The sequence below is a fragment of the Hippocampus zosterae genome, chromosome 17 (assembly GCF_025434085.1).
Source record: "Hippocampus zosterae strain Florida chromosome 17, ASM2543408v3, whole genome shotgun sequence".
Taxonomy (NCBI): domain Eukaryota; kingdom Metazoa; phylum Chordata; class Actinopteri; order Syngnathiformes; family Syngnathidae; genus Hippocampus; species Hippocampus zosterae.
Window position 1 is genome coordinate 8,586,682 of NC_067467.1, and position 19,319 is coordinate 8,606,000.

The 19,319-nt window shown below is 47.5% G+C and overlaps 4 protein-coding genes across 5 annotated transcripts; 3 read left to right on the forward strand and 1 right to left on the reverse strand.

The window, feature by feature from the left end:
* Positions 1 to 13: 13 nt before the first annotated feature.
* Positions 14 to 2,643, forward strand: mettl23 (methyltransferase like 23). The gene is made up of 5 exons (XM_052049026.1): positions 14 to 340; positions 838 to 942; positions 1,017 to 1,254; positions 1,378 to 1,462; positions 1,549 to 2,643. Exons 1-5 carry the CDS (start codon positions 236 to 238, stop codon positions 1,715 to 1,717), a joined length of 702 nt encoding a protein of 233 aa, XP_051904986.1. The 5' UTR covers positions 14 to 235; the 3' UTR covers positions 1,718 to 2,643.
* Positions 2,644 to 2,822: 179 nt separating this feature from the next.
* Positions 2,823 to 8,381, forward strand: casc3 (casc3 exon junction complex subunit). Its single transcript, XM_052048997.1, has 12 exons — positions 2,823 to 3,044; positions 3,966 to 3,990; positions 4,080 to 4,135; positions 4,213 to 4,410; positions 4,649 to 4,797; positions 4,874 to 5,035; positions 5,256 to 6,013; positions 6,667 to 6,837; positions 6,925 to 7,023; positions 7,126 to 7,292; positions 7,393 to 7,580; positions 7,732 to 8,381. Exons 1-11 carry the CDS (start codon positions 2,853 to 2,855, stop codon positions 7,537 to 7,539), a joined length of 2,124 nt encoding a protein of 707 aa, XP_051904957.1. The 5' UTR covers positions 2,823 to 2,852; the 3' UTR covers positions 7,540 to 7,580; positions 7,732 to 8,381.
* Positions 8,100 to 10,375, reverse strand: LOC127589746 (zinc finger protein 813-like). Its single transcript, XM_052049018.1, has 3 exons — positions 9,986 to 10,375; positions 9,062 to 9,397; positions 8,100 to 8,962 (listed from the first exon to the last, which is right to left on the reverse strand). Exons 1-3 carry the CDS (start codon positions 10,206 to 10,208, stop codon positions 8,565 to 8,567), a joined length of 957 nt encoding a protein of 318 aa, XP_051904978.1. The 5' UTR covers positions 10,209 to 10,375; the 3' UTR covers positions 8,100 to 8,564.
* Positions 10,376 to 11,473: 1,098 nt separating this feature from the next.
* Positions 11,474 to 19,129, forward strand: LOC127589756 (proline-rich transmembrane protein 2). Of its 2 annotated transcripts, none has more exons than XM_052049034.1 (5): positions 11,474 to 11,743; positions 12,572 to 12,725; positions 12,798 to 13,096; positions 17,073 to 17,205; positions 17,701 to 19,129. In XM_052049034.1, exons 2-5 carry the CDS (start codon positions 12,590 to 12,592, stop codon positions 17,718 to 17,720), a joined length of 588 nt encoding a protein of 195 aa, XP_051904994.1. In that variant the 5' UTR covers positions 11,474 to 11,743; positions 12,572 to 12,589; the 3' UTR covers positions 17,721 to 19,129. The 2 variants fall into 2 exon arrangements, with proteins under 2 accessions (XP_051904994.1, XP_051904993.1); XM_052049033.1 differs by having other exon boundaries at positions 11,475 to 11,743; positions 12,550 to 12,725.
* The last annotated feature ends 190 nt before the right edge of the window (positions 19,130 to 19,319 follow it).

Sequence of the window (19,319 nt, forward strand, 5' to 3'; positions counted from 1 at the left end):
TTGTCAATGTGGGACACGCCCCCGAAGCACTTATTCGTTGCTCATTGGCCAGTGCTCATAAAGTAGGGTCTTCCCATTGGTTCTACTGTTGGACGGGCCGTCCAACCAATCACATAAAATTATTTGATTGGTTGTTAAAGCACCGTGCCGGAAAAGATGCGCTCGCAATTGTAACGACGGGAAGACATCACGACAGTAATTTGCCCCAAATTATCCCGACGTATTCTAAAAGGAGATGAACGACACGGCGCCCAAAACTCCCACAGTGACTCTGAGAACATTTACCTTTGAGGAAACCAAGAAGCACTCGCACGAGTCGCTGAGTGTGTCCATTCCTGAGGTAAAACTCGTGAAATCTGACGGGCTCCGCAAAGGAGGGCACGCAAGCGATGAAGGACGTCTAGCACTGGCCAATATCGATGACAAAACAGTACAACGGAAACTTATCGCTGTCGGGGGCCTCCTTAACTTGTTGTTTGTTGTGTTTTGTCCATGCGTGGTGGTTTGTCCGTAGAACTTTGAAACGCCCCGTTTTGTTCGTGGTCGTTTAACGCACCGAGGCAAACCGGAAAATTAAATGTAAAAAAATAGTTTAGCTTTTCTCCCGATGCGACTTTGTCGTCGCTTCATTGTCGTTGTGTATCAATGCCAAAATGTTTTCATGACTTATAGCGCTTTGTGTTAAGTGCCTTATGGGGTACCATATTTGTTTAACGTGTGATGCACAGCCTATCAACAGGATTGATGTATTGGTGGGCCAAAACCTTAGCTAAACAAACACAGTGATGAAGAAATAACTGAGTGTGCCTTGTTAAAGGTTATTTACTGTCCGGCCAGGTGTTGGACCCGCAATATGGCATGTACGTGTGGCCCAGTGCAGTGGTGTTGGCTCAGTACATCTGGAGCAGAAGAGCTGACGTGAAGGACAAGACCGTGCTGGAGGTGAGGCTGCCGAACACGAATGATGATGATTGACAACGATGATAATGCTGACGGTGACGTCTTTGCTTCCACAGCTGAGTGCAGGTGTGAGTCTTCCAGGCGTGCTGGCATCCCGCTGTGGCGCCAAAGTCATCCTGTCTGATAATGCCGACGCGCCGGCGTGCTTGGAAAACTGCAGACGCAGCTGTGAGGCCAATGGTCTGCATGATGTGTTAACAGTGCCTCTCACATGGGGAGAAGTCTCCCCCGACCTGCTCCAGCTTCCATCACTCCACCTCATCTTGGCGTCCGACGTTTTCTACGAGCCTCGGGGTAACCACATCCACTTGACCCGAAACAACCCGTATGACACATGAACAACTTGTCTTCCGCAGGACGTTGAAAAGTTGTATTTGCTCTTTCCTACCTTCCACTGGTATCTCCATCTGATTGCAGACTTTGAAGATGTCCTGGTCACCGTGGTTTTTCTTCTGCGAAAGAACCCCAGCGCTCAATTTTGGGTGACATACCAAGAACGAAGGTGCGTGAACATGCACACTGTAAACGGCAGCTGCACGAAGCACAAAAGCATTTGCGTTCGCAATAATGTGTTTCCACGTCTTGCAGTGCCGATTGGAGCATTGAGGCGCTGCTGCACAGGTGGAAGCTGGCCTGTGTGGACATTGATCTGGAGACATTTGAGGCCAATACATCTGAGTTGGCTGGATCCAATTTACCCGGCAACCACAGTATTCAGATGATGATTGTGACGCTCAAGACAGACAAGGACACATGAAAGGCCACGTCCATGTTTGTACCCTTAGCAGAAAGTAACAATGACAGCAAATGGAAGGAAACGAAGGCCAAGCGGGTGCATCGTTTAGTTTTCATCTATGGAGCTTTGATGGATATGTTGGAGAGGACGACAAAGCAAAGGTGTCCATCAAATGCAAAACGTCCTTTTCTGACAAGTTCATGTCAAGTCGATTTTGTTTCCATAACCCTCAATCATGGGGAAAGTCTCGAAGGGTTTAACATGTCCACAGTTGACAAGTAACAACATCTTTTGATCTTAACCTCCAGGAGGGCAAGGAAGAATTTCCCCCAAAAAACATCTGTGGGGGGATTGAGAAACCTTGACAGGGGCGAAGATGAGAGAATCCCCCTTCCATGATGGCCAGGAAGCAATAGCTGCTGAGTGGGCAACATTTAACTTAATATGGTGTGATACAATGTCAGTGAGAATAGTAATAACATATTATAATAATCATTCAATATGTACACTTCTGAGTGCATTTGTTTCTTGCTCTCCCCCCCCCCCCCTTTGAATGATGGAAGAAGATGACATAAAGGTTGATTTTGAAATCACAATTGATTTGTGACATACATTTAAAATATCCTCAATTTTCCAGCAATTTAATTGCAGCCTTAAAGAAGCGTGGAATTGCCAGTGTGACGTTAACATTTTTTTGACTGTCAAACTCATTCGAACACATTGAAATCGGTCATACGAGTTTGCCTTTTAAAGGCAGTTCCATGCTTATTTAGGTTGGGAATTGTAATACATTGAGAACACGAAATGATTTGGGCTAAATTGGGGTGCTTTTCTATCGTTTCCTTTTTTTTCCTTGTCTTCCCACGGACTTGCTGCACAAACAGTACTTTCTCTCGCATGGAGAGTTTTATAAATTGCATTGCGTGCATTAAAAGAATTTTTAAAAAGTTGCTCGCTTTCTCATCTTCGTGTGTTGAAGCCATTTGGGTCCCGAAATCGAAACCATGAGGGGAAACCAAAGATCAATTAACTGTCCACAGAGACAGCTGGGGGCGCTAATGAGCAACATGCGACTGTACGACAAAGAAGAAGACGCACTTTTCCCCCGCCCCACAATGCATCTGTGCGTTTCCAGCATCATTCCTGTGGAAGTAAGATGGCGGACCGGCGGCGAAGGAGGACGCGCGCGTCCCAGGACAGCGACGACGACGAGGACGAGTCCGCTTCGGGCTCGGAGAGTCGGGATTCGGGCTCCCAGACGAGCAAGAGCCGCGGAGGGAAGGAGCCCGAACCGGCCGAGGTCGCTTTGGAGCGCCCCGAGGCCAAGGAGGAAGTGCAATCCGAGTGTGTGAGTGCTCTTAGCTTCATGCTAACGTTAGCGCGCCCGCCAGGCGGCTTGTCCGGGACAAATGTCATGGCCAAAGAAAAGGCTTCTTTCAAGTTCCGTGCTTGTTGTCCGGGAAACCGTTGTGGTACGCGAGTTTACGCGATGACGTCAAACGTGTCATATGAAGCAAAGCTCGAGGGGTGCAACATCGATCTTACTTTTTGGGGACTTGGCTTGAGCTCCTTGTGCGTGACGTCACTCTGTATAAATGCTGCTTTTCAAACTGAGAAGCCCAAAAGTCGTCTTTTTGAGCTTCCGTACATGCCTCAACGTAATCAGTCTGCTTGGGCCACAAGTTAGTTAGCCTCCCAAAAGTAAACTTTTGATTTGTGCTTTCCTTCATGCCCGTAGACCAAGTATCTTATGTTAAATCGAAATAAAATCTCACTTGTACCGCCGTATTTCTTCCTTTATTATTTCTCTGTCTTGTCTGTGTTATTCGTTGTGATCACGTGCAATGTGATTTATGTGCAGTCTCAAAAGGCTTATACAGGTTCGTCGTTTAGGGCGTCCGTGTGGCTCATTATTGCTCATTGCGTAGTGAATTCCAGACAAGGCTGCCAAAGACACTGAGATATCCCCAACTGTCAATCAGAGGAAAGCACTTTTGTGTATTCAGTTTGAGGGAAACAACGATCCAATCAGAGCAAAGCTTGTTTACGTTCTCAATATTACAGTGAAAGCCGTCCGTTTTAAAGACCAGGTGTTTTTGACCAACTTGAATAGCGGGAAAAAGGGGCCTCCTGGGCTTTCGCAACCCAACTTCTTTTGCAAACCCAATAAGAGGACATCAAAGATTATTTGGGGGCGGGGGGGATATTGTATGGGAGCTTTAAACATGTTATTTTGGGAGTGAAAGTTTGCTTGTTTTCTCTTTTTCAGGAGAGTGAAGATGGAGTAGGAGAAGGTAAGATCTCATTGATCATTCATTTGTGCTTTGCTTTTTGCACTTGTGTCACATTGAACACGTCTCCTGGGTGTGTTTGCACACACCAGCCGTCCTCTCGGACTACGACAGCGCAGATCCGGAAGAAATTGCCTCCCACTCCGAGGTAAAAGCACCGTCCGTATCTGACGTTGGTGCAAGCTCAAGCCTGTCTTGGGAAACGTTAACGTTGTCTTGGTGCAGGGAGCAGAAGAAGAAGAAGACGCAGACGGATACAGTGACGAAGAAGCTCCGGCGGCGGCCGGCCCATCTGAACCCGTCGCTCCGACAGAATTGGCTCTGGGAGAGGATGATGAAGGCGCGGAAGAGAAGAGTAAAGAGGACAAGGAGTCAGATGAAAAAGGGAAGTTGGCAGGAGAGCGGCAGAGCGGCGATGGTCAGGTTGGTGACATGCTCGCTCCACTTGTCAAGTTTTTGTTTGACAGCTCGTGCGGATGTAACGGTATGTCTGTCTCGTCTACAATAAATTGTTCATTAGTAGACTTTAATGTACATAAACAACCTACACTGACCAATACGAACGCTTCGTATCGATCTTACTAGCTAACGCGTTGTGGGGGGGGGGCCTCGCTCGGCTCGAACGGCACAGCTCGACTCACTCACTTCGGGTGACCCGCAGGAGTCGACTGTGGACCCCGAGACCAAAGCCGGAGGGCAGTCGGGCCAGCAGCTGGATGACGACGAGGACCGCAAGAACCCGGCTTACATCCCCCGCAAGGGGCTCTTCTTTGAGCACGACGTCAGAGGCCACACCCAAGAGGAAGAGAGGTAACGCCGTCCCTGCTCGGTTGTCTCCGTTCGCCAACGGCATCACACCCCCCTTGTCCTCTTGCGTCCCGTCCAGGCCCAAAGGCAGGAACAGGAAGCTGTGGAAGGACGAAGGGCGCTGGGAGCACGACAAGTTCCGCGAGGAGGAGCAAGCGCCCAAGAGTCGTGAGGAGCTCATCGCCAGCTACGGCTACGACATCCGCAACGGCGAGCGCTCCTTCGCGCATCGCCGACCTCGGTGAGCGAGCGCCGCTCATCTTCCTCTCGTTTGCGCGAATACGAACACGCGTTTTGATTCTTTGTTGTTGATTCTTGATGCAAATTGAGTTTTAAAAAATCAACCCTGTTTTGAATCATGTCCATGTTACTTGTGTTTTGGATGAGGTTAAAATCAATAATGGGAGCTTTTCTTTTGGGGGTCCCAGCTTGCGTGGCGTCAAGTTTGTTTGTGCGCGCAGGTCGTCGACGTCCCCCAACCGAGAGCAGCGATGGCGGGACGGGGGAGACCGAGCCCTGCGCTCCTGGCAGAGCAATCGGGGAGGAAGAGGAGGCAGCGGCGGGGGTGCCGGCCGAGGCGCTCCTCCTCATCACGCATCTCCCGCCTCCGTCCCACTTGCGTCCGGCCAGCGCAGCAACCCTCCCCGCAGCCGACCCCCCCACTTTTCGTCACAGCAGCCCCACCACGGAGGGAGAGAATCGCTCACTCCTCAGCTCCATGCCAGAGAAAGAGCGGGCCCCAAAGGTCCGCCCGAGTCGCCGGCAGAAAGGGGGGTGGCCGGCAGGGGAGTTCACGGCGGCGCGGGGAGGGCGACCGAGGACCCCCCGGTTAGCCAAGAGGACCGCCTCCAGAGTAGTGGGACGCTGCCCGTTGAGCACGCGCCCTATCGGAGTGCGTCGCCTCGGAGGCAGCCGCCGGAACAACAGGGGGGCTCCGCCTCAGCCCAAACTCCCCACGCGTCGGCGGCCCCCCGGGAAGCCTCCCCTCCCGCCGAGCGGCCCGTCGAGCGAAAGTCGTACTCGCTGGGTCGCAGGAGTCGCTCCCGGCCGGCCGAATTAGGCAGCAAACAGACGTCAGTGGAGGAGACGGCGGCAGGGGTGAAGAACGCGGCGGGGCGAGGCGGGACCGAGCTCGACCAGGATGTGGCTCGGCTGAGTCTGGTGCCCGGACAGTCATGGAACCAGAACCCCGCCTCCTACGTCCATTCGGAGATGAGAGGTGAGACACGACAAACCTCTTTTGGACGCCAGTTTAACAGGGATTTTTATTTCTTAAATTGATCGTTTTTGTGAATCGTCTAAATTTGTTGAGAAAATTTTAGGCGGGGTCAGGTCCCTTATCGTCACGTTTTCACGAGCTCTCCCGATCAGTCTTTCCATCTTCCGATTGTAAACAGCCCTGCGGTTGGACGTGTATGATGTCTTACTTGTTATGATTGGTCGCCCCATCCAGGCCACGCCCCTTTCCGCTTTTTTCACCACTGGCCATTGCCATCCCTGGTTTGAGGCAAATCCTGTTCGAGCGGTGAGGAGGTTTTCAGTTCATTGCTTCACATCGGCCACGATATCAAAATGGCGTGCTTGTGATGCGGCAGGAGGAAATGAGAAACGGCCACAGTGATTCTGGAATCCAAATCAATGTTTCAGCGCTGATATCAAATCCATATCCCTCAATGCAAACGGGAACATTTGACAATGGCTTACGGGAGCAAAAATGATCATGCATTTAGCGATACACACGCACTTTTCTTGCGTTGAGAGAGGCCTCTCCCATCAAGTCAAATATCAAACGGGTCATTTGATGACAACCGCACGTTTTTCGGTGGACGGCGGAAGGAACGATCCCACCGCTTTGTTTGTCGTCGTCCGCAGGCCTGAGTGGCGGCCTTCACGTCGCCGGCAGGCCACCGGCGTTCTCGGCGCTGGACGAGCTGTCGGGCGGCTCCAACCGGGCCAAACGTTACTCGTCCCAGAGACAGAGAGGTGTCGCCGAAGCGGCGCCCATGCACATGGGCGTCATGGAAGGACACTACTACGAACCCAGTTAGGATTGCTCTCTTGTTCTCCTCGCTCCTCCCGGCCGGCGTTAATTCGCTGACAAATTGAATCGGTTGTGTTTGCATTCGCCAGTAACGTACCAGGGACCAATTTACACGCACGGCGACGGAGCGGCACCCATGCCGCCCCAAGGCATGCTGGTCCAGCCAGAAATGCACATCCCCCATCCAGGTCGGTCTTCAAACACATTCAAGCATGTCCCATTTCTTTCTCAGTCTCTCTCGAATTTTATTTTGTTTTTCTATATGCTCTTTGTGTGTGTCGCCGCCTCAGGTATCCATCCCCACCAATCAGGTGGCCCCATCGCAAACCCCACCCTCTATGGAGGCCCACCTGTCCCTCTGTCGCCAGGGCAACCGCAGCAACTTCTGCCGCCGCCTTTCTACCCACCGCAAGGGGTCATGACCTTCCCTTACCCTGCCATGTACCCGAGCCCTCAGGTACACCAAGAAACGGCACGGCGTCCCAAAATGGGGGGTGGGGGGGGGTGGCGGTCGATCGGAAAGCGATGATGATGTGTCGTTACTTCCTGCCCTTTAGGGTCAAGCGCAGGTGACGTACGGGGGCGTGACCTATTATGACACGATGCAGCAGCAGGCTCAGCCCAAACCTTCGCCGCCCCGCCGCACGTCTCAACCCGTAACCGTCAAGCCCCCCCCTCCCGAAGTGCCCTTTGCCTCCGAGTGAGCCGGCGCCGATCCCCTTCCAAACAGGGCACGCCCAAGCAGGTGAGCCAATCATACCCGCACTTTGTTCTTGTGCAAGTCCCCCCCAAAATTTTGGATTATTTCAATTCAACGTGGAAGTCCTTCAGCATTCGCCGTTAAGGAAACATTTCAATTCGTGGCATCGTTGCACTAAAGTACTTTTGTTTGTCAGGTCCGACGTGAAGCGTCAGTCCGACACGCAGCATCCGTCTGGACCGGCCAGTCATGTGACCCTGAGCCGCTCTGCTGGCTTCCCTCTTCCAGCGCGTTGGCCTGAAGCGTACGTGCGGGTCTGGACGGCGATGGCGTCCCTTCCCGTGAGGTCACGTGACCGTTTCCGCCAGATGGCCCCGCCCCGTCGGCCTTCCTTCTGTTCAGCCCGCCCCTTGACATTCGAGGCAAAAGAAAAACCAAGTGTGGATAATAGAATTTTGATGGTCCCAGTCTACTTGAGTTTGTGCTGAGGTGAGTCGAGATGGCAAATGTACCAGTAGCCATTTGTTGTTTTTTTTATTTGTTGGTCACGGACAAGTAAACAAATTGAACTCCTCCATGTTTATTTAGAACTGTTGCAACTGTAATTGTGCTTTCATGTTTTTCCATTTCCTTTCTGGAGTATTTTTCTAGATTTGTATTTTGTCTTGCAGCAGTGACCCATGACACCCCCCGCCCCACCCCAATAAAACACTTTTTCACATTTTGCTTTCTTCTCATTTCCAAGTGTTAGGTCATCATCAGTATCTTGCAGCTTATCAAGCTTGACGTTCACCACCCCTGTTGAATACGTTTGTATGGGCTGGAATAAATGTTTCAAATGATTAACAGTTGTTTTTAGTGCTTGGCTACCCCCCCCCCCCCCCCCCCAATGCACCTTTTGACCTCATGTTGTGAATGATGTTGCTGTGGCATAATTTCAATAGCAGTTTGAAATGCTGAACAAGTGAATAGATGAGAAAGTTGTCTTGTTTTACAAACTTGCCACTTGGTGTCCATCCGGGTCGTCAGTCACGTACCAGCGCCGCCGTGGCTGTCACGTGCTTTTTGGTGCGCGTAGGTGCGCATGTGTTTCTTGAGCGTGTCTCCGTCACTGAACGTGCGTCGACACACGGCGCACTTGTACGGCCGCTCGCCCGTGTGGATGCGCACGTGCCGCCGAAGGTTTCCCCTTTGGCTGAAGCTCTTGGCGCAAAAGGTGCAGCGGTGCGGCCGCTCGCCCGTGTGCGTGCGCATGTGACGTCGCAGATCGGCCGACTGCGCGAAGGATTTGCAGCACCAGGTGCAGGCGTAGGTCTTGCGCTTCTGTTCCAGGTGGAGCCGCAGTCGGGCCGCCTGAGCAAAGACCTCACCGCAGCGGGGACACTCGTACACGATGGCGCCCGCCGCTGCCGTCTCTCTAACCTGGCCTTCAAATTAAAAAAATCACGACAATTTATTTTGAATATTTTGAAAGGATTCTGCTTTCTTTGCTATCGCTCATCTTGGCTCGATCATTTTTTTTTTACCGTTTCTTTCTGTTTGTTGTCGCTCCTTCACCGTGCTGGCATTGGTATCGACCTTGGTGAAGTGAACGTGCACACTGGCCATGGGTAACGCTGCACAATTTTTGCCAGGCGTGACCTTCAACTCGTCCTGTTCACATTTAATGACGGGTGGGGAAGAGGGCCGTGGCTCTTCTCTGAGTGGCGAGGCGGGAACAACAAAATGTGCTTTGGGAAAGGTCTCATCCAGACGGGGGAGCTCCGCCACTGTCCGCTTGGACGTGCTCGCGGGGGGTGTTTGGACGTGGGTGGCGGCGCACGCTTGCTCTTGGTCGCGAGCAACGAGATGCTTGTTGGAGCCTGAACGCACACAAGAAAAAAAAACACACAGACTCAGAAAAACCTTCAAAACTGACACCAGGCAAAAGAATATTGAAGGTAAGAGGTTAAAATTGGAATTATGTGCGCTCTCCGGCCATCAGCAGCGTTTGGGACCAACTGGAAATGTTTGGAGGAGGGACTGGCTGACTGACTCCGCAATAAATTGCACGACAGCAATCAAGCCCAGATGTCGCAAAGGTGTTTACAGTTGCAAAGTGCTGCGATTAAAACAAAAAAAGGCTTGACATTAGCCAGGTGACAACAGCTCCGAATTGCCAATCCAATGCAATTCTCCTCGAAATTGAAAAAGTTACTTGACGTTATTTTTGAATACAACAACGTGAATGGATCCAAAAGGACAAGCGGTCTGCTTGTTCAAAAGGAAACAACGAAGAACCAATTGGACTTTAATTAAACGGTCACATAATAAAAGTTCCTGGGTGAAACTTGAAAAGAAAGGAGTTTTAACTTGAGCCGGGGCGAGTCTCCAAATCTCTGGCAAATACGAACGCGGCCCCATCGGGAGCGAGCTTCGAGAATGCGAGGTTCGACTTCGGCCCGGCTTACTGGGAGGTTGGGGCCGGGCCCAAAGCTCGTCAGGCGGCCTTCGGAATTCGCCAAGCTGCCTCCGAAGGCTCTCGTTCTCCAGCCGCGTCCGCAGCGTCTCCTCCCGGTACTCGCTGACCGCGTCCTCCACTACGTCCACGATGTCCCGCAGCAGCTGCGTGAGCCGCTCCATCAGGTAACCGCTCAGCACTTCAGCTTTGCTCGATTTGTCGATTTTGCTCATCTTTGTTGACTTGATTTCGGGCGTTCGTCAGCCCGGAAACGACCTGAAAAAAACACACACACACCGGAAGTCGTCCCTTCCAAACGCGTTTGCAAAATTACTCCCAGAATTTTACCAAACGCAACCAAATGTGTTTGGGTGCTGTTCATTTTGGGGGCGACATGTCAGAGAAACACAAAAAAAAAAAGTGTAAAACTGACGTGTGAAGTAGCAGGTAGGTTTCAGTCCTTTTTCCACTGAGCGGCTTTTAAAATGACAAATACCCTGTCCATAAAGTAAGATAAAAATATTATTTTCATGGATATAGACCAAATCAATTATTAGTTATGAAAATTCGACGTAGTGAGCATTTAGCAACGCGTTGAATAATAAGTGGGCACAATAGTAACAGATTCGTTCATTCATGCAACCGTTTTCAACACCGCTTGCTGGAGCCTATCCCAGCTGACTTCAGGCAGAAGGCAGACTACACCCTGAACTGGTCGCCAGTCAGTCGCAGGGCACATACAGGAACAAACGACCATTCACATGAAGTTTCACACCGTCACTGAGTGGGAACCGAGCCATGCTGCCCTCACACAATGCCGGCGTGTGGACCACCACACGATCGGTGACTCGCAACAGATTCGAAAGAAATAAATTTTGCGCTTCGACCATTGTATTCAAAGCTAAATCATTCAATCATCATATTTTTTTCCACAGACGAATCGTGTACGACAAACAGGTTGAACAACATGGATGAAAAATGGCTGATTTAAAAAAATATTATCACAATTGCAAATTCCCCTTTTAAAATAAATTTAAAAAATGAAAAAGTCGACGAAGGGAGAATAAAAGCACTGTTAGATGATGATGACGATGCCAATGCTGACAATGACACCGCGTTAAATAGAATAGCAGCTGTGCACAAACACGCCGGAATTCATTTGCTGGCCCTTCAAAATAAGAGCTATGATTATCTCGCACTGGTCATACGTGAGCATGTCATTCTTTGCAGAGGGGGCGTGTCCACAAACAAACATTCTACCCATGTGTCGCAAATGGATTAATAAACATATAAAGTAAACGTGGCTGACACATTGTCTATCTCTTGACGTTAGCGCAACGAGAGGACGCTTATGAGATAAGATATCCTTTATTTGTCCCACACTGGGGAAATTTACAGTCTCCAGCAGCAAGAATGTTCGCTCGCTCGCTTGCACGCACGCACGCACACACGCACACACACACACACACACACACACACGCACACGCACACGCACACACATACAAAGACACCCTCCCCTCCCTTTGCAGTTGTTGCAGTCAAGCTGCAGCAGAGTCTTCATTGTCTTCATCATTTCAACAGACCTTTCATCCATTTGGACTCCAGCTCACCATCATTACGAATGAAAGTGATGCTACCAATGATAATTATCATGACCAGGGATAATCTTTGTTGATCATCATTGCTGTTACTGACATCGGTGGATCGCAGCTTTTTCTTCTGCTCACCAAAAAATGAACACTCAGCCGCTCCTGGTTTGTTAGAGCAGGTAAGGATTGTGTGTTTGTGTGTGTGTGTTCATGGATGTGCTTGCGGGTGTGTGTGTGTGTTTGTGTGTACGTGTGTGTGTTCATGGATGTGCTTGCGGGCGTGTGTGTGCACGCGCGCGTGTGTATGTGTGTGTGTTGGGTGTTGGGTGCTGGTGAGGTGGGGGGTCATGTCACGCCTTTTTGTGCAATCACCTGAGTGTGGCATCACACCTTCAACTGCAATGCACACACACACACACCACCACCTATGTGTGTGTGTGAGTGTGTGTGAGTGTGTGTGAGTGCACCGGTCATAAATAAATGACAATCTTTTCGTCTATAAATCTAAGATGGGGTTCATTCGGTCTACGCCTTGATGGCTTTTCAAAATAAAAGAAATACCGTTGTTGGTGGTGAGCTCACAAATAAGGCAGGGAGCCACCACCAGGTGGCGTCTATTGCATTGGCTGTTTGCATGCATGCTGTTGACTTTTATCCAGAACAAAAATAAAAAGATGAAGAGAGCAGAAGAGGACTGGTTTACTGTCAATCACAGGCAAACTATCCTTCACTTCATTTGCTCGGTCAGCATGTATTACTTCTCTCCGTTACGTGGACTTGTGTCCTGCCTTCCTGCAAGTTCATTGACCGGCCGTCGATGCATCACTGGGCATCAGTGACGTGAAATCACTATCGCAGCACCTCAGATTGTCTGCGAATAAATGTTCTAAATTGTTTAGCGAGCCATTGATATGACACAATTGACATGATTTGGAAGAAACACATCTTGACCATCACAGCAAAGCATATCTGTTTTTGTTCCCAGCTTTTCTTTTGCATCTGTGTAGCCCGGCCCCTTTGGCAGCATGGACGAGTCGCAGCGTGTGGGAGACAGAGACGCCGAGCGTGCGGCGGTGACGTGCCAACCAGGCGGTGACAGCCAAGAAACCCCACCCCCTACCACTGGATCCACGGAGCACTTGGCAGTGAGCGACAATATCGGTAAGAAGACCCCTCCCACTTGTTTTTTGTCCAGTCAAATGAGAAACATGTACACCTCATCTCCACCTCCAGCTAACGGTGTGGGTGCTGCCGCACCCTGCGCCTTGATGGCCACGTCCCCGTCCAGCCCGGTAAAAGGGGGTCACGCCAACGGGCATCCTCGTTCGGAGAGCCGATCGGGTTCGGTGGCACACAACTCCCCGAGGCCGTCGCTCAACTCCCCACGGCCGTCGCTTGGCCGCCGGCCCAGTGCCATGACAGAGGGTCCGGCCCAAGAGTCCAAACCACCAGACTACCTGATGCTGGCCATCCTGTCATGCTTCTGCCCTCTGTGGCCCATCAACATTGTGGCCCTCACATTCTCCCTCATGGTAGGTGCTAGCATGTTAGCCTGTACCACTCAAGTTAGATGATTTGGGTGGAAGTCTCAAACGAGTCTTGGTTCCTGAGGGGGAGTTTTTGTCTTTCATGGGAGGTTTTAGAGCCGTGCTATGTCTGATCCCTTACCTTAGGAACTGTCTGTTTGAGTGTTCATGACCTGCCTGGTAGTCGAATGGTTAGTGCGTCAGCGTTGTGTTCCAAAGGTGCAGGGTTCAACTCAGTCTCCGGCCTACCTGTGCGTTCTCAAAATAGTGTGTGTCAGTGCATTTTCTGATCCTCTTCCACTCACAAATATTCGCGCTCACACACAAACCAAGGGACAATATAAAGCATTCATTCCCCGCCTGGAAGTCGAATGGTCAGCATTACTCAAATTTGATCTTGGTTTTGTTGTTCGGTGCTTTCTACCTTGTCTTTGTTAACGATTTGTTGCTTGAAAGTGCTCTACAAATACAGTTGAGTTGAGTTGGTCCTAAGCTGCGGAGGTGCAGCGTTCGATTCCGGCCTTCCCGTGGGTTCTCAAGAATTTGCATGGTCGTTTTTTTCCGGCTAAAAATAATACTAATAAGAATAACACATTTTATTTGGAGTCGAAAAAAACGACCATGTATATATAGGAAGGCGTTTTTCGCTGAATTGAACGACCATGTATAGTCAGGCGTTTTTAGCCGAAAACAACGACCATATATGGTAAGATGTTTTGGGCCGAAAAAAAATGACCATGTAGAATAAGGCGTTTTTGGCAAAAAAAACGACCATGTATTTATAGTAAGACGTTTTTTGCCTTAAAAAAAACACCATGTACAGTATAGGAAGGCGTTTTTTGCAGAAAAAAACGACCATGTATAGTAAGGCGTTTTTAGCCCCAAAAAACAACGTTTTTCGCCTTAAAAAAAACACCATGTACAGTATAGGAAGGCGTTTTTTGCAGAAAAAAACGAGAATGTATAGTAAGGCGTTTTTAGCCCCAAAAAACGACCATGTATAATAAGGTGTTTTTTGTCGAAAAAAAACGACCATGTTTTGACCATTCGGGTCAAAAACGCCTTACTAGGTCGTTTTTTTCGTCTAAAAACGCCTTACTATACATGGTCGTTTTTTTTCGTCCAAAAACGCCTTACTATACATGGTCGTTGTTTTGGGCTAAAAACGCCTTATTATACATGGTCGTTTTTTTCGTCCAAAAACGCCTTACTATAACATGGTCGTTTTTTTTCGGTTAAAAACGCCTTACTATTCATGGTCGTTTATTTTGGCCCAAAACGTCATACTATACATGGTCGTTTTTTTCAGCTAAAAACGCCTTTCTATGCATGGTCGTTTTTTTCAGCTAAAAATGCCTTACTATACATGGTCGTTTTTTTCGGCCCAAAACGCTTTACTATACATGGTCGTTTTTTTTCCAGCTAAAAACGCCTTACTATACATGGTTTGTTTTTTTTTGGTTAAAAACGCCTTACATGGTCATTTTTTTCGGCCAAAAACGCCTTACTTTACATGGTCGTTTTTTCAGCTATAAAACACCTTACTATACGTGGTCGTTTTTTTGGCTAAAAACGCCTTACTATACATGGTTTGTTTTTTTTGTCCAAAAACGCCTTACTATACATGGTCGTTGTTTTTGGGTTAAAAACGCCTTACTTTACATTGTCGTTTTTTTCGGCCCAAAACGCCTTTCTATACATGGTTGTTTTTTTTTTCGGCAAAAAAAACGCCTTACTAAACATGGTTGTTTTTTTTTGGCTAAAAACGCCTTACTATACATGGTCATTTTTTTCGGCTAGAAACGCCTTACTATACATGGCCGTTTTTTTCAGCTAAAAACGCCTTACTATACATGGTCGTTTTTTTCGGCCCAAAACGCCTTACTATACATGGTCGTTTTTTTCGGCCCAAAACGCCTTACTATACATGGTCGTTTTTTTCAGCTAAAAACGCCTTACTATACATGGTTTGTTTGTTTTTTGGTTAAAAACGCCTTACATGGTCGTTTTTTTCGGCCAAAAACGCCTTACTTTACATGGTCGTTTTTTCGGCTAAAAACACCTTACTATACGTGGTCGTTTTTTCGGCTAAAAACGCCTTACTATACATGGTTTGTTTTTTTTCTGCAAAAAAAACGCCTTACTAAACATGGTTGGTTTTTTTCAGCTAAAAACGCCTTACTATACATGGTTTGTTTGTTTTTTTGGTTAAAAACGCCTTACTATACATGGTCGTTTTTTTCGGCCCAAAACGCCTTACTATACATGGTCGTTTTTTTCAGCTAAAAACGCCTTACTATACATGGTTTGTTTTTTTTTTGGTTAAAAACGCCTTACATGGTCGTTTTTTTCGGCCAAAAACGCCTTACTTTACATGGTCGTTTTTTCGGCTAAAAACACCTTACTATACGTGGTCGTTTTTTCGGCTAAAAACGCCTTACTATACATGGTCGTTTTTTTCAGCAAAAACGCCTTACTATATTTACATGGTCGTTTTTTTCAGGTAAAAACACCTTACTATACATGGTCGTTTTTTTCGTCCAAAAACGCCTTACTGCACATGGTCGCTTTTTTCGGCTAAAAACGCCTAACTATACATGGTCATTTTTTTCAGCTAAAAACGCCTTACTATACATTGTCGTTTTTTTCGGCCCAAAACGCCTTACTATACATGGTTGTTTTTTTCGGCTAGAAACGCATTAGTATAAATGGTCGTTTTTTTCGACTAAAAACGCCTTACGATACATGGCCATTTTTTTCGGGTCAAAAACGCCTTACGGATACATGGTCGTTTTTTTCGTCTAAAAACGCTTAACTACACATGGTAATTTTTTTGGGGCTAAAACGCCTTACTATACATGGTCATTTATTTTCAGCACAAAACGCCTTACTATACATGGTCGTTTTTTGGGCTAAAAACGCCTTACTATACATGGTCGTTTTTTTCTGCTAAAAACGCCTTACTATACATGGTCGTTTTTTGGGCTAAAAACGGTTAACTATACGTGGTCGTTTTTTGGGCTAAAAACGCATTACTATAAATGGTCGTTTTTTTTCGGCTAAAAATGCCTTACTGTACTGTCCTGTATCTCATTTCGGGACAATATAAAGTATTTATGACCTAGATGGTCGGAGAATGGTTCCTGCGTCGACGTTGCACTGCAGAAGTGCAGGGTTCGATTCCCTCTCCACCCTTCCTGTGTGTTCTCAAAAACATGCATGGCTGTCCATTTTATGATGCTTTCCCGCGCAACTATTCATCCTCACACTCACATTAAGGAACAATTTAGACCATTCATTCCCTGCCTGGTCGCCAAATGGTTTCTGCGTCGGCATTGTCATGTGGAGGTGCAGGGTTTGATTCTGGCTCTGGCTGTTTGGTATGAGGTTGCACGTTCTACCCGTATCTTCGTAGGTTTCCAAAAACATGTGTGGCCATCCATTTTCTTATCCTCTTCGCGCTAACACTGACACGTAAGGACAATGTAGACTGCACGGTTCCCACTCTTCCACTAGCTTTTTGTTTATGGAGCTTTTTAAGGAGTTTTGCTCCATGAAAATGACAATATAATACACATGAACTGTATGAAATGAAATGAACACCACAGGTAAAAAATTTTTTAATCATTTTTGGGGATTTTTGAAGCTTTCCCAGAAAATTAAGGACAATTAAGAACATAATCTTACAACTTTTTTTTTTAATTAAGGACAATGAAGAGCATAATCTGTTTTATGGCTTTTTATTAACTTAAAGGACCCGTTGGAACCCTGTGATGACTCTGCCTGGGGCATAAAGCCCCAGTCAGCTTAGCTTCTTGGATCAGGAAACTCTATTACAATTGGCAGTCCAACAAGTCGTTGTGCCTTTTGGACCAAGTCAGTTACGATGGGCTCAGCCTCTTCACAACCCTGAGCAAGAGGAGCAAAACAGAAAATCGACTGATGGATGGATGGAAGGCCTCACACCACACTGTTGTTTCAGTCTCGTAACAGCCTGCTGCAGGGGAACGTGGACGGCGCCCGCCGTTTGGGCCGTAACGCCATGGTGCTGTCTGTGGTGGCCATCTTGGGAGGCATCGCCATCATCGTGGCCGCCATCGCACTCAATCGCGAATGTAAGATACTTTTTAAGCTTAGGTTGTACATTTGATGACCCTGACATCAAATCACTCAGAAGTCACAATGTCGTGCATTGGCCACTTGTGGGTGGTTCGAATTTCAGATCATGAAAATAACACATAGACAAGGTAACTTGTCCATGTGTTATTACAAGGTAATTTGTAATGACGGTTTCGGCATGATGGCCCTTTAGGAGAATGTTTCCCAACATTTACTGAGCCATGGCTCATATTTCCCATTAGTAAACATGAGCAAATACAAATATAACCCTGCATTTACTTGCATATATTCTTTATCCTCAGTGAAAAACGACCAATATTCTTGCACCTCACTGAGTCAAGGAGAGTACTGTATCTGTGATTCTTCGATTGTGTCTGTCGGACTCTATTATACTGCCCCCAGGTGGCCAATGCAGGGATGCCAAGAGATTGAGAATGAGTGAGATTTCAAAGACAGCCTAACACTTATTTTGTTTTGTTTTATTCCGACAGTGATTTTGAAATCGGGATAACACATCGGTGCCACCTCCCGTCCGGAGAATGCCTCCCCACAACCCCCACCGCCGACTTCCAGTCTCTGCACGATGAGCATGTCCCCGATGTTCTACCTCCGCGGCATGGGAACTCATGTTGCCACGGAGACCAACAGCATTCCTCTATGTTAGCGGTGGGGAACATGCATGACCGACCAAAGCAAACCAAACAAGCATTTATTATTTTTTTGCACTTAAAAGTTTACAAATGCCCGTTTATGCTGTCCGTTATCGTGGCGAGCGCCCGTCACATGTTGGCGGACACGCTTAGGTCACCGAGGAATCTCGTGTAATGCTGCATGTTTACAACCTGTGACACTTTGTCACATGGCCTTCTTTCGGTAGCACTTTGTAAATAAGTTATAGCGACTAACAATTATTTTGATCATCGATTCTTCTGTTGGTTGATAAATCGGATAAATGTTCTGATCAAATGTCTGTTCCTTTCGTCCAAAACATCATTTCAAAATAGCCTGTGCAGAAAATTTACAAGCATCAATTGATTCTGACTCAGTTCTGGTTTATTCGACTATGGAGGGATGGAAAGCCAACAAATTTGCAAATGTCTCACTTTGAAAAAACACAATCAGTCTACTTTCATGGAGGACTCAAGAAACCAGAGAACATCTCGATTATCAAAATAGTTGTTTAATAATTTGTGAATCGATTAATGGTTATAATTAGCATGCTGGTTTACTAATAAATAAATTGCTAACCAACCACTAGCGCCATCGAGCTAACCTCAGCTAACATTTGCGCAGTTTCGTCTTGCGCGCGCATGAAAATGGTGTCTGACCAACAAGTTCGCCCGCCGCACGATTTACCGACTTGACGGTAATGTGGTCGTTTTCAGTTTTTGCAGCCAAAAATGTTGTGAGCAGGATGTTTTGATCGAACAAATGTTTTGAGGCTTCCGTTGACTTGCTTACATTTCGATCTTGATCTTCGCTAATTTTGAACTCTTGAATCTTCAATCATGAAATCTTGATGTATTTTGCCTCCTGTGCCCGAAAAAATTCCATCTGCCACAAGATTGTTTTGAACAAATTCCGGCTTGAAGCTAACCTGACGTTAACATGGCAGTTATCAAGATGACCAAAACGGGTTTTGGCAAGATGTGGATTTGTCATGATTAAATGCTGCTACTTTTTGCTTTGTTCACATTTTTATCTCGAGATGATTTGAATTGAAAAATCTGCTTCTAAATGTTCAAACCCGTCCACGGCAACACCGTTTGTGCTACTTTTATTTTTTTTGACAGGTGACCTTCGTATTTTTGTATTTCGACTCTGGTACCACCCACTCAGCTGCGTCACGATATTATGGGATGCCTATCAGTGCATGCGCACGTTTATAAGATTTCAAAATAAAGCTGTCTTTACATGCAACTGCCGATCAAATCTCATTATTGATGATTAGATTGCACCACAGCGTCTGGCAAGGAACGGAGCGCGTTGCCACGGCAACCGTCAGATGGGACCGAGAGGCGGGCGGGATGCAGAGACGATATCCACTCGGCCATTTCACATTACTGCAATCAATTATTCAAAGACCTGGCAGCGGCGGCGGGGGACTCTA